The 12,429-nt window shown below is 35.1% G+C and overlaps 2 protein-coding genes across 2 annotated transcripts in view; both read right to left on the reverse strand.

Moving 5' to 3' along the window:
• LOC132622472 (protein trichome birefringence-like 19) overlaps positions 1-1,138 on the reverse strand; it is a 3,606-nt gene extending 2,468 nt beyond the window's left edge. The window contains exon 1 of the mRNA XM_060337082.1: positions 573-1,138. Within this exon, the coding sequence (XP_060193065.1) occupies positions 573-1,061 (489 nt within the window). The 5' untranslated portion in view covers positions 1,062-1,138. The remainder of the gene's footprint in view (positions 1-572) is intronic.
• An 808-nt stretch (positions 1,139-1,946) lies between these two features.
• LOC132622897 (protein trichome birefringence-like 19) lies at positions 1,947-4,756 on the reverse strand. Its single transcript, XM_060337579.1, has 2 exons — positions 3,748-4,756; positions 1,947-3,079 (listed from the first exon to the last, which is right to left on the reverse strand). Exons 1-2 carry the CDS (start codon positions 4,597-4,599, stop codon positions 2,312-2,314), a joined length of 1,620 nt encoding a protein of 539 aa, XP_060193562.1. The 5' UTR covers positions 4,600-4,756; the 3' UTR covers positions 1,947-2,311.
• Between the last annotated feature and the right edge of the window lie 7,673 nt (positions 4,757-12,429).

Below are 12,429 nucleotides of genomic sequence, written 5' to 3' on the forward strand. Positions count from 1 at the left end.
TCCGACATAACTTTTGTCTTATGCATAACTTAGAACTACAAAAGCTATGCCTTATAAGGCCTAACTTTCACGAAACATTGTCTTGCAAAATTGTTTTTCCTTTTTCACGAAACATTGCCTTGCGAAATTGTTTTTCCTTTTACTGAGCCGAGTTCGAATCGGGTATTTTCGACACTTTTTTAAGTGAAGGAAAAAATTAAAGACCCATCCAACACCCTTTTCATGAGAACAAAACTTTACATTCCAAGTCCTCCATTTTACTGTTAATATTCAATTTTCCCATTATTCCTCCACATTTTCCTACTTTTCACGACTTCGTTCTGGAAAGCAACAATCGTTGACCCATCAATGGCGTCTTCCATGTAATTTCAACTAAATCTTGAAAATTACTAGCCTTAGGTAGACCAAATCTTCAATTAACCCTAAATTATGCACTCAAGTAGCTAATCCAAGCTAGAATTTAACAAAACTAAGATAAATCATAACATAATTTCGTTTCACCACAGATCAACAAGTAAAAGATAAAACTTTAACTAAAATGAACAAAAAAAGTGTAGAGAAGAAAATAATACCCGAGCCAAGAGGCAAATCAAGGACTGCATTTGATTTCTTCCAACTGAATCACCGACAAGTGCCAGAGACTTATTTCTAACCATATCCAAAAACTGAAACGGGTTAAAAATAGGCAATTCACACCCATTAGGCTTCCATCTCCACTTCAAATAATCACTATCTGGTCTTCCATATTTCATACAATTTTGATGCTCATGGATTGCATAACATGTCATATTCGTGTAATATGGACCATCCGGATTCCAAACCCATTCTCCAGTAAATATATCACATGTCTCTGGTTCTTTAATCTTTATTTTTTGCTCTTCAGCATGGTATGTGGGTGAAATTTCAGATGGATATTGGGTTACTAAATCTGTTGGGTACCAATTAAATGGGTGATAAAGAGGGATTAGACCAAGAACTGTAACTGCTAAAACTAAAATTAAGAATATTCTTGGGGTTTTTTGGGGTGAAGAGCTGGAGTATTTCCCAAAGGGAAGCTCCATTTTAGGGAACTTCTAAAATGGAGGGGGTTGAAAAGGAAAGTAGAGATGAGAAAAAGGTAATACAAAGTGGATGTAATGAAAAGGGACCCAAGTTGCACATGTATGTTGACTCTGGGAACGTGCTAATCACATATTTTAAGGTTATTATTTTTTTTTTGGTAATACTAAGTACTGATTGCCCCTTAGTTTGCAGCTATAATTTGGATGCTAATCACTACAGTCTAATTATAGCGCACACACATAACTATACTTCTTGAACGGTAGTAATCCAATCCTCGTTAAGGGTCTCATTCTCTTAATTTATAGTATTAGATTAATAAGGGGACCCTAATAATAATTGAGCTAGTAAACATTCACTCGTTAGTAATTATTAGTATTTGCAAATTTATGATTCTGTTATGTGCTACATGATCGACTATGATACTTTGTTTGATTACTCAAATGTCCAACTAGAGAGTAATGCAAAAGTCTCAAAGTGTACATTATTTTTAGACTAGCACTAATTTCTTAAAAATGACTTTAGCTGTGTCCCGAAGCGTCTGCGTATATGTGAAACATAGGGAAGAATGCAATGAAAAGAAATTTGGTGGTACAATATGCAACTGTGTTGGTACTAGTGTCGGTGGTTTGGGTGGCTCATATATACCACTACTACTCCACTAGGGTTCTAAATATTATATTTGGCGTGACGTGTGGTGGACCGGTGGCTATTAGTTGTCTCCAGTAGAGAGGTAACTAAGGACACGTTTTCATATTTTATTTTGCCCCATCATAGTAACAATTTTTAATTTATGGATAGATCTAACAACATGCTAAATTTTCAGGATCAGAAATTACTAGACCAAACTTTTAACGAATAACAAATAGTACTAATTTCCAAATAAGAGGAATACTGTGTAACGAGATAAGACCTCATCTAATACATTTTATTACACTACAAGAGAAAAATATAGTATGGAAAAACCAAAACACTAGAACTCCAAACATTAGAACTATTGTAAGTTGTAGTGTTATAGATATGTTGCTCGAATAAAATGGAAGAATTCCAAAAAATAAATTTACAGAAGTATTATTTGCAAATGCACGTTCTTTATATTTTTCTTTTTTTGTGGAGCAATTTTCTCCTTCTAACCAAACAAAAGAAAGAAACAGGAAGTACAAAGAAAAAAAAAACACTTAAGTACCAGATAACAAGAAAAAAGATATTTTCTTTCAACAAATCCTAATAGATAAAAAAAAATTAACACAAATTATGAATCTCCTACTTCCCTTTTCAACAACTCTACTAAGAAATCATTCCAAGCATCAATTGGTCCCGGTAAACACCAATGAACACAGTCATTAGGCACTGTAACATTGGGATTAGGCCATCGACCATATTTACTAGGATGACCATCTGGTCTTAACAACATAGGTTGTGTCGCATCAAACAACCTAAATTTCAACCCTGTTCTTCTTCCTGCTCTTTGTGCAATCTTTAATTCATCCAATTGAATCTTATAAAATTCCAAATTGTAATCTTCCAGTACCTTCTCATTCTTCTTAAATGGCTTAGTCCTTGCACAATCTCCTCCTTTATCCCAAGGCCCATTCTCAAAATGTGATGGTGCAAAGGTCCTCAAAAACGTTACACCTTTATAGTTTTCTAGGCTATTAATGGCACGAAATGCTGTCCGAAAAGCTCGTCGATAGCTGAAATACGATGTTACATGGCTAACGTTGGATTGTGGACAGTAGAGGCAGCCAACAAGGCGACGATTTAAATAAAACATTGTTGGACGGAAGAACCAGTGGCCAGCAGAAATAATTACATAATCGAAACCTTGGATTTGGTTCGTCCAGAATTCGTCGAATTCGTCAAGATACAAATTGAAGGGTTGTGTGACATCATTCGGATCAGTTTTTTCAGTTCTTACCAAATAGGGTGCCCAAAACATGGAAATGTTGAAGTCGTAGTCTTTGTATATCCAACGTCTGTTTTCATCTTGTGTTTCTGAAATATCCTCGGGGTATACAACCTGAAAGAAAATACTATAAAAGTTTCAACATATGAACTATCGTGTCTTAGATTTTATACTGTTTGAAAGACGTGAATAGTATCTCAAAAGGAAAGAGTTCTTCATTGATTAATTAAAGATTATTTTTTTCTTTCATCTTTTTTCTTTCATCTTATAATGAAATTGTCTTTTACTAAGCTAGTAAATAAAATTCGGCTCGTACGCATGAGAAATGAATCGAAAGGCAACAGTGATGAATTTGCCAGTCACCCTATACACGAAATATACATTATTTTGATATTTCCAACACGCACCAAAATCATGCTGGCTAAACACTATAAGAGGTTTTAATTCGCAAAACTTCAATTTTGTGTTTGACTTATTGTGTTCCTCAACTATCAAACCGTAAATTTGGCGGTATTTTATGGGCATTCTATATATTGTAGTATAAACTCTATTCAAGATTATTGCAGTTTCTTTTTAGACGGTTGTAGAACGGCCACTTCGAGGAGGTATAGTAGGGTGGGTGGTATGGCTCGGCTTGCGGCCAATCTTCATACGGGTGTTAAGACCAGTACTAACTTGCGTTGAAATTTAAGTCAGCACAAGATCAATGGAATTTCAAACGACAAAATGAATGAGTTAGAATTAGGATTATTTAATGAAAACGAACAATAATGTGAGCTTACCCTGGACAAGAGACATATCAATGACTGCATATGATTTCTAGCAACAGAGTCTCCAACAAATGCAAGAGACTTGCCTTTAACAAGTTCCAGGAATTGAATAGGGTCAAATATTGGCAACTCACAAGCATCAGGTTGCCATCTCCACTTCAAGAAGTCCGTATCAGGCCTACCAAATTTCTGGCAATTTTGATGTTGTTGAATAGCATAACATGTATCATTTGTATAATAAGGCCCTTCCGGATTTTTTACCCATTCTCCTGAAAATAAGTCGCAGGTTTCACTATTTGATACTTTAGACGTCAAATTTCTAATATCACCATTTTTAGGTGGTTTCTTCTTATCTATTTTTTGTGGGACGACTTTGGGGACCGTAAAATCACGTTGTCCGGATTTTTTTCTAGCACGTTGATCACGTCTCTCAAGTTTTTTTCTAGGTTCAGGTAGTACTTTTTTATCCGTTGTGTCACTTTTTGTCACAAATTTTGTACTTTTCTCATCTTTTTCAGGTAATTTATCGGGTTTTTCTTTTTCTTCTTCTTCCTCTTCTTCTTTTATGGGCACGTTACAAGGTTGTGTGGGGACGTCCTCCACGGGACATGGATGGTTAACTTGCAAATCATTATCCAAATGATCAACGGGTTGAATTGCATCTTCTACAGGTTGAATTGTATCTTCTGAATTAGAAGAAATAACTTCGGAGATTTTCTTTTGAGATGAATAACGTATAGAAGGGTAGTAAATAGGAATAATTGTGAAAAGGATTGTAATGGCAACAAGAGGAGCAAGTTTTGGTGCCGTCTTTCTTCGTGTTTGTGGTTTCCCTATTGGAAGTTCAGAGGATTGGAACTTCATGGAGAAAGCTTTGTATGGGCATAAGCAAAAAATTACGAGAAACTAAAGTAAGAGAGGGAAGAAGAAGAAGAAAAAAGAGAGGCAATGAGTAAAGAAAATATTAAAGAAAGAGAGTTTATGAAATATACGAATCTTGCGCTAACTTCATTAACAAAGTGATGGCCATCTCTTTACCAAATTTAGTAACACCGTAAGAGCCAAAAAATAAATAAATTGTGTTGATATGATATATAGCATTGAATCTAGTACACGTTTTTATGGGATACTTATATTTCTTTCTATAACGGTTGTAACTATACATGCTAGCTTAATTTTGTACGCCTTAGATTCTGTGAGGTATCTCCGATCAGTATATACAGGCATGAATAACGCTGCTCAACAAAGCTTATGTAAATAAAATAAAATTATTGTAACTGTTGGTGATCTTGCAGTGAAATTACAATTACAATTGAAAAATCACAATGAAGCAATAAAAAATTTTATGGCTGAGGCGCGGATATCTCGCTCTCTTTAAGGAGATTCAAGTCCACTGCAGCAAATTTACCGGTCCAGCAGTAATCTTTCTGACTTGTCCCCTCCAGGATACAACAGCCCGAACACATCGTATAACTCAACGAACTCTGGACAAGATGTTGAGTCCAAAGCTCCACCAAAAGAACACCTTCCTTCAACTAATAAACTCTTTTATTTTTCACTTTCCTCACTTTTCCTCTCTACACCCACAAGTTAAGGATTGAACTTATTTTTTTCTTGAATGTATTTGAATGTATAAAATGGTGAATCATAATTCATCCTTTTATAATGGATGAAAATGTGAAAAACTTGTTCAACAAAAAATGTGAAAAACATTGTCACATTTTTTTACTACAAAGCAATGTGAAACTAAGACCAAATATGTTCATATGGTGGCTACCATGTTCATATGGTGGCTACCATGGTCTTCACATTTTTTTCCACAAAAAATGTGAAAGATATGGTCAACTTTTGTGGCTACCCAAATGAAAATAAAATTACATGGCAAGGCACAAAACATGTGAGGAATTTGGACAAAAATGTGAAAGATATTTGCAATATTAAAATGCTCAAAAACCTAACAATCCCCCACTCATTTTAATATTAACATAAGAGAGTTTATCAGCTGAAGGTAGATTAATATGCATAATGAAGGTGTGCTCTGCATTGAACCTCCACTTAGTAAAACAATAATCTTTACTCCAGAGCCGTAGTGGTCTCAGACTTGAACTATGACTGCTTTAGGGAAATAAAGAATTACCGCTTACACATAATAATCAAGGTGTTGACATGAGCTTTAATAGCCGGCACATTACGGCCTTGTGCTATCCCGGTTTTCATGAGTGCTTTTGAGAACGAGCTCAATTCTCATAGAAAGCGGCCTACTTCCACACTCACATAGGTGAAATCTGTCAAGAGTGCTTCTGTAACTTAACACCCCACTCATACGAGCTACAGAGTTTCATTAAGAGTTTATAAACTCAACCTCCACAAATTGTTACAGAATAATGCACTTACATCATAGGGAGGGAATAAATAAAATAGTGCATTTTTCTCAACAAGTCATCATATGATTCGTTTTTCCCATTGAACCTGGTTATAGGATCTCTAGTCCCCAGGTTGGGTTTCCTCATATACGACTCATGAATTTATGGGCTTCAATCCCATCCCCCTCGATGTGCTCCAGACCTTTTCTCTTGCCAAGGCCTTGGTTAGTGGATCTGCAAGATTATCACAAGATTTGACATAATCAACATTAATGGTACCACTTGTCAAATATGATCTCACAGTACTGTGTTTTCTCCTTATAGATCTGGATTTACCGTTATAATAACGGTTTTGAACTCTACCAATTGCAGCGGTGCTATCACAATGAATTAAAATAGGAGGAATTGGTTTTTCAAAATAAGGAATTTGAAATAATAAATCTCTTAACCAATTCGCTTCTTCAGTAGCTGAAGCTAAAGCAATTAGTTCAGCCTCCATGGTAGAGTTAGCAATAATAGTTTGCTTTTTTGATTTCCAACAAATAGCACCACCTGCCAATGTAAAGATATAACCGGTGGTAGAACAGGAATCACCAGATAAAGTGTTCCAATCTGCATCAGTAAAGCCTTCAAGTACATCAGGATATTTTTTATAAAACAAGCCATAGGTTTTTTTACCAACTAAATATTTCATAACTCTCGTTATGGCATGCCAATGTTCACTACCTGGCTTGCTTGTAAACCTGCTAAGTACTCCAACTGATATCAGGCCTAGTGCAATCAGTCACATATCTCAAACTTCCAATTAAGCTAGCATATTCCTTTTGATTTATCACATCATTGTCACTTTGAACAGGAAACAAGTGAACACTTGAATCAAAAGGAGTTATAACATGCTTGCAATCAAAAAAGTTATATTTTTTCAATATTTTCTCAACATAATGTGACTGGTCAAGGAATATTCCATCACATGTTTTAGTAATTTTTATTCCAAGAATTAAATTTGCCTCACCAAGATCTTTCATGTCAAAATGGCTTCTAAGAATATTTTTAGTTTCATCAAGAACATTCATGTTAGAGCCAAAGATCAATAAATCATCAACATAGAGGCAAACAATAACATGTGAATTATTCCAAGACTTATGATAGATGCACTTATCACATTCGTTTGTTTTAAAACCATTTTCAATCATGCAGGAATCAAATTTCTCATGCCATTGCTTTGGTGCATGTTTCAAGCCATATAGGGATTTAGTAAATTTACACACTTTGCTCTCTTGGCCTGCTTCAATAAAACCTTCGGGTTGTTCCATATAAATTTCCTCATTTAGGTCCCCATTTAAAAAAGCAGTTTTTACATCCATTTGGTGAATGTGCAAATCAAAAATTGCAGCAATAGCAATTAAAAGCCTTATGGATGTAATTCTAGTTACCGGAGAAAAAGTATCAAAAAATTCTAGGCCTTCTAGTTGTTTAAAACCTTTAGCAACTAGTCTAGCCTTATATTTATCAACAGAGTCATCCGGTTTTAACTTTTTTCTAAGGACCCATTGTTATACCCCATTTTAACCGGGTTAAATTAGAGTACAACATATTGGTGATTCCTGGGTCATTTAAAGTTAAGGAGTCGCCACCTAATTATTTACGGTGAATTAGGACACCTAAAGTTAACTAAAGTAATTATCTAAAGTTGATTTTATTTTAAAGTCTACGAAACCAAAAGATCTGAGTAAGGGTTCAATTAGTCTAAAGGGAAAGTGTTAGGCATCCTTTAAGACCCATTAACAATGGTTAACCGACCGAACTTATGATTAGTTAGGCTAAGTATAAATAATTATAGAAAAGAACCTAGCTTTTGTAAATGTGGCTAAAGTTACAAACCTGTAAGAATGCTATTTAAAAGAGGACTTGTAGAAAAACAACAATTATTTGTATAAAAGAAGATTTTGAGTGCTATTTAAAAGTAAGACTTACAAAAGACTATTAGTTCAATATAGACTATGTAAGAATTGTTTTAGCAAATATATGTTTCGAACGTTGAAAAAGAGCTAAAGTGGAGAAGTCATCCACAGAACTAGTTTGCCTTTTTATTTCTCAAAATAAACTAACATTAGTGTAAAATTTGTGATGTTTTGAAGAAAAATTATGTTAGATGAATTAATTAGGCATGGGAAATCATTGAAGGACCCGGTATGCCAAAAATGAAAATCACGTTTTGAAAGAGTAAGTCAAACATCAGATAAAATATATGACTTTCAAAGTATACTTGAAATAGTGAGTAAAAGTTTTAAAGAAAAAACGTTCCTTTTCAGAAAAAAAAAAAAAAGACTTTGAACGTTCTAATCAAAGAAAAGATAAGAATTGTTTTAAAATAACAAAGAAATGTGTTAGCTCAAGTTTGGGGAAAAGAATCAACATATCTAAGAAAATAAACTCGTATGATTTTTACGAACCCAAAATTAATTAATTAAGAGTTAATCAGAATATAGGCATTTATGTAGGCTACTGCTAATCCTAAGTGAGATGAACTGAAGATAATAAAATCTTAAAAAAACAAGCAAGGTTAAACAGTGATTAGATGATAATGAAAATAACTAAGGTAGACATTGAAGACTCCTTCTATTCTTTCACTGCTTATACAGTGCAAGAGATTGAAGAAAAATCCTAAACAAGGGGATGCAGCAGTAGTGATCGACTCCATCGTCGGACTTAGTAGAGTCTTGCATTAAGACCCCATCCTCGTTCCCAAGGTTCATGCAAACAAAGAAAAAAATGAAGGAATTAGTAAAGGGACCAAGTCATTAATAGGCATGGAGATAGAATTAATGGTGAAAGATGCGGGGATTGGGACATTAATTTCAGCCGATGAGCGTTAAATAATAGAAATAAGTGAAGCAAAAGGAAAAGAACTACAAAAATTTAATTGACATTAATATGCGGAACACAGATCCCTTTGTATGATTCTAATTCAGTCTTGCTCAATGTAAATGGAAATATCAAGGCAACGAGCAGCCAATGTCCAAGAAGCTAAAAGTTTACTATCAAATGAAATTAAACTTGAACCAAAGAGTCTTCTGCCAATCAGTAACTGAAATCATATTTTCACCAAGCCAAATTCCCAAAATACAATCAACAACATGTGCAGGAAAGAGAGATAATACACCAAACAGTTTCGGGTAGAGGGGCAATATACCAAACAGTTTAGGAGAGAGGACATGATGATTACCAAAATAAAAAAAGGAAAAGCGCACATGAGATAATGCTATAATTGGGATAGACTAACCAAACCCGCTAAGCTACCACCAGTAAACCTGTTAAGCGCATAACAGGAAATAAACCAATAAACAACTAACTACACCTAACTAGGCATATTAAGCATGTAAACAGTAAGTGAATCAACAAATAACTAACTAAAGTATACTTAACTTAAGCATAGGTAGACAGCAAAACAAAACAAACTAACAACCACAGAAAAAAAATGATTCATGTCGTATTGAAAACGTAAACAAAATGAATTAATCATAAGGCAAGAGGCATTTTGAAACTGTATGCTTAATCGGTAACGCAGGAGAGGAAACTTAACCGACATTCTTTACACAAATAAATTGCATAGCTTATACTTGTCATTTTAATCCTTTTAAAATACAGTTGCTTTGTAATGACTTCAGTCCATATGGAAAGCAGACTGGACCAGTTAACTCGACACCGATTCACACAAAACAGCAACATTCAACAGGGATATTCATAAATGGCAAGCATATGCAGGTTCAGTCAACAATCAATCACCAAAAGGACAGGATCAAGCAAGCATAATAAAGCCATTTGACAGTAATGATCAGCAAGGTTAAGAGACTAAGTGTCATGCTACCTAGACCCTGGAGGGACAGAACCAGTTCCAAGGCCTATGCAAGGCTATGCACCAAATTAAGGAAAACATCATAGAAGGGCGAACATACAACAACTTGAGCCTGCACATGATATAAGGTTTCCAGATACTACCAAACATGTGAAGGCTTATATGTTTCATATCTTTACATGAGCAACAAGGGCACCAACAGTTCAAGACATGAGAGATGCAGCACACACAAACTAGAGACTACAGGGGAAAAGATATCCATCATACTTTCTGGACACAAAGCAGGCAAACAAACAGATTAGCTTCAACATAAATAAAAATGACCACTGATAGACATATCCTAACCAGCAGATTGGCTTCAACATAGATCCCTAATGATCTTATCCGACTTATACAAATAGCAATCGAGCCAAACATGCTCCCTTGAACAACATGTCATGTAAACTAGCATTTCACCACATACCTAACCTATCGATAAATACATCGCAAACAGACCTACCAATCTTCTGATAGTAACAACAGTAAAACGTCATACTATTACAAACTTAACTAAAAATGTAAACATAACAACAACACGACCAAACAGAAACCCAAAAAAAAATAACTGAAGGAAGGAAAGTTACATGAATCGAATCAACATGAGTTTGATTGAAGAATACACTGACATTAAACACCAAAATCACCTTAAACGAAAACCAGTAAATGACTAAACTAATCTAAACAGGTCCAAACAAACATGACTATGTCAAATTAGAGATCAAAACCATCATCATAATCATCCCCACGTAAACTCGTACGAACATCTAAACGCCAACAAAACTGAAATTAAACTAAACTAAAATTAAGACCTAAACGAATAGATTCTGTCAACTTCTAAACTGCAAAACCCGAACTAAATTAAGACACGATCATACAAGCATCATTAAAACCAAAATCAAACTAACCAATCCGGAACATGCTCGATACTACAAGTCACTAAACTGAAGTTCAATCAACCGAAACAAACATGTGTGAATCACATAATTGCCTCTTAAACTACTAAACTGAAATTAAACTATTTAAAGAAAGATCGTTTACCTTCTTCGAGTGCAGTGAACTAGGCTCGATCCTTAGATTTACACTCGAACAGATTCGAATCCCAGTTCGAAACGAATCCGAAAGTTTTCGTGTGAGAAATGTTTAAGAACGGGTAAAAAATGATTTATCAAATGGTATGAAGTTTGGAGTAGGCTAATGATCAAAAAAAAAAATCTCTGAAAACGTTGAGTAATTCCCGGCTAAAGTTCACCGGAAAGAAAATCTAATTTGGAAGATGGTGGGTATCCCTCAAAACACTGAATCCCTCCTCCTTTAAGATTCAATTCGCCCCCCCCCCCCCCCCCCCCCCTTTATAGGGTTTCGTTTGGTTTAAGAAAGAGAGAGAAAGGGAGGAGCGTAGGTGGTGGGGTGAAGAAATGATGAAGGGGAGCGGAGTGCGGCGGTGAGTGGAGGAGTGGGGTAGCGGCGGTGATGATAAAAAGGATAAAAAGAAAGAGAGGTAGGGTAGAGGTGGAGCGTGTGGCGGTGAGTGGAGGGAGCGTAGTGGTAGGGTAGAGAGAGGAGTGAGGTGGGGGGCGGCGGTGTGAAAAGGAAAAGAAAAAGGAAGAGAGGGAATGAGGGAAAGGGAATGATGATGAAGGAGGCGGAAAAGAATAAGAGAAAGAGAGAGAATAGGTTTAGGGGGAGAAAAACAAATGGGCCGGGTCGGGTATTTTTTGGGCTGGACCGGGTAGAATTAGTTAATGGGCTGGGTAGGAAAATAATGTGGGCTGAATTGTTTTAGGTAGGGAATAATGTGGGTTGGTTGAATTAATTAGAGTATGGGTTGATAATTTGGGCCATTTATTTGGCTGAAATTGTTGACCCTTCATCCTCATTTAATTATTCTTGGGCTTCTAATTTAACAACTAGTACAATTCATAGAAGACAATTAATATTAAAAAAAACATATATATGGATTTAACAAAGTGTTGTTCTGTAATTAACTTAACGAGTCCAAAACCCAAAAAAATGAAACGATGACGAACCAATTAAAATTTTGTGATAAAGTAATACTTGTAATGTTAAAAAAAATAAAAAATAGTAGCGCTATTAATAGTAGTAGCAATAATAAAAAATAAAATAAAAATAGTGAAAATAAAGTATTTAGCTTGTCAGTAAATTTAGAAGCCCGAGTAAATTAAAATAAATGAGGGACAAAATTGGGTGTCAACACCCATTTACACCCAATTGTTTTACAACCCGGTGGTAAATAAACTAACTTCCAAGTTTTATTGGAAATAAGTGACTCCATTTCATCATTTACAGCCTCTTTCCAAAAAATAGCATCATGTGAAGATAAAGCTTCTTGTAAATTGAGAGGGTCATCACCAACATTAAAAACATAAAAATCAGGACCAAAATCTTTTTCTACTCTAGCTCTTTTGCTTCTTCTTA

Source organism: Lycium barbarum, chromosome 12 (genome assembly GCF_019175385.1).
Source record: "Lycium barbarum isolate Lr01 chromosome 12, ASM1917538v2, whole genome shotgun sequence".
Classification (NCBI taxonomy): domain Eukaryota; kingdom Viridiplantae; phylum Streptophyta; class Magnoliopsida; order Solanales; family Solanaceae; genus Lycium; species Lycium barbarum.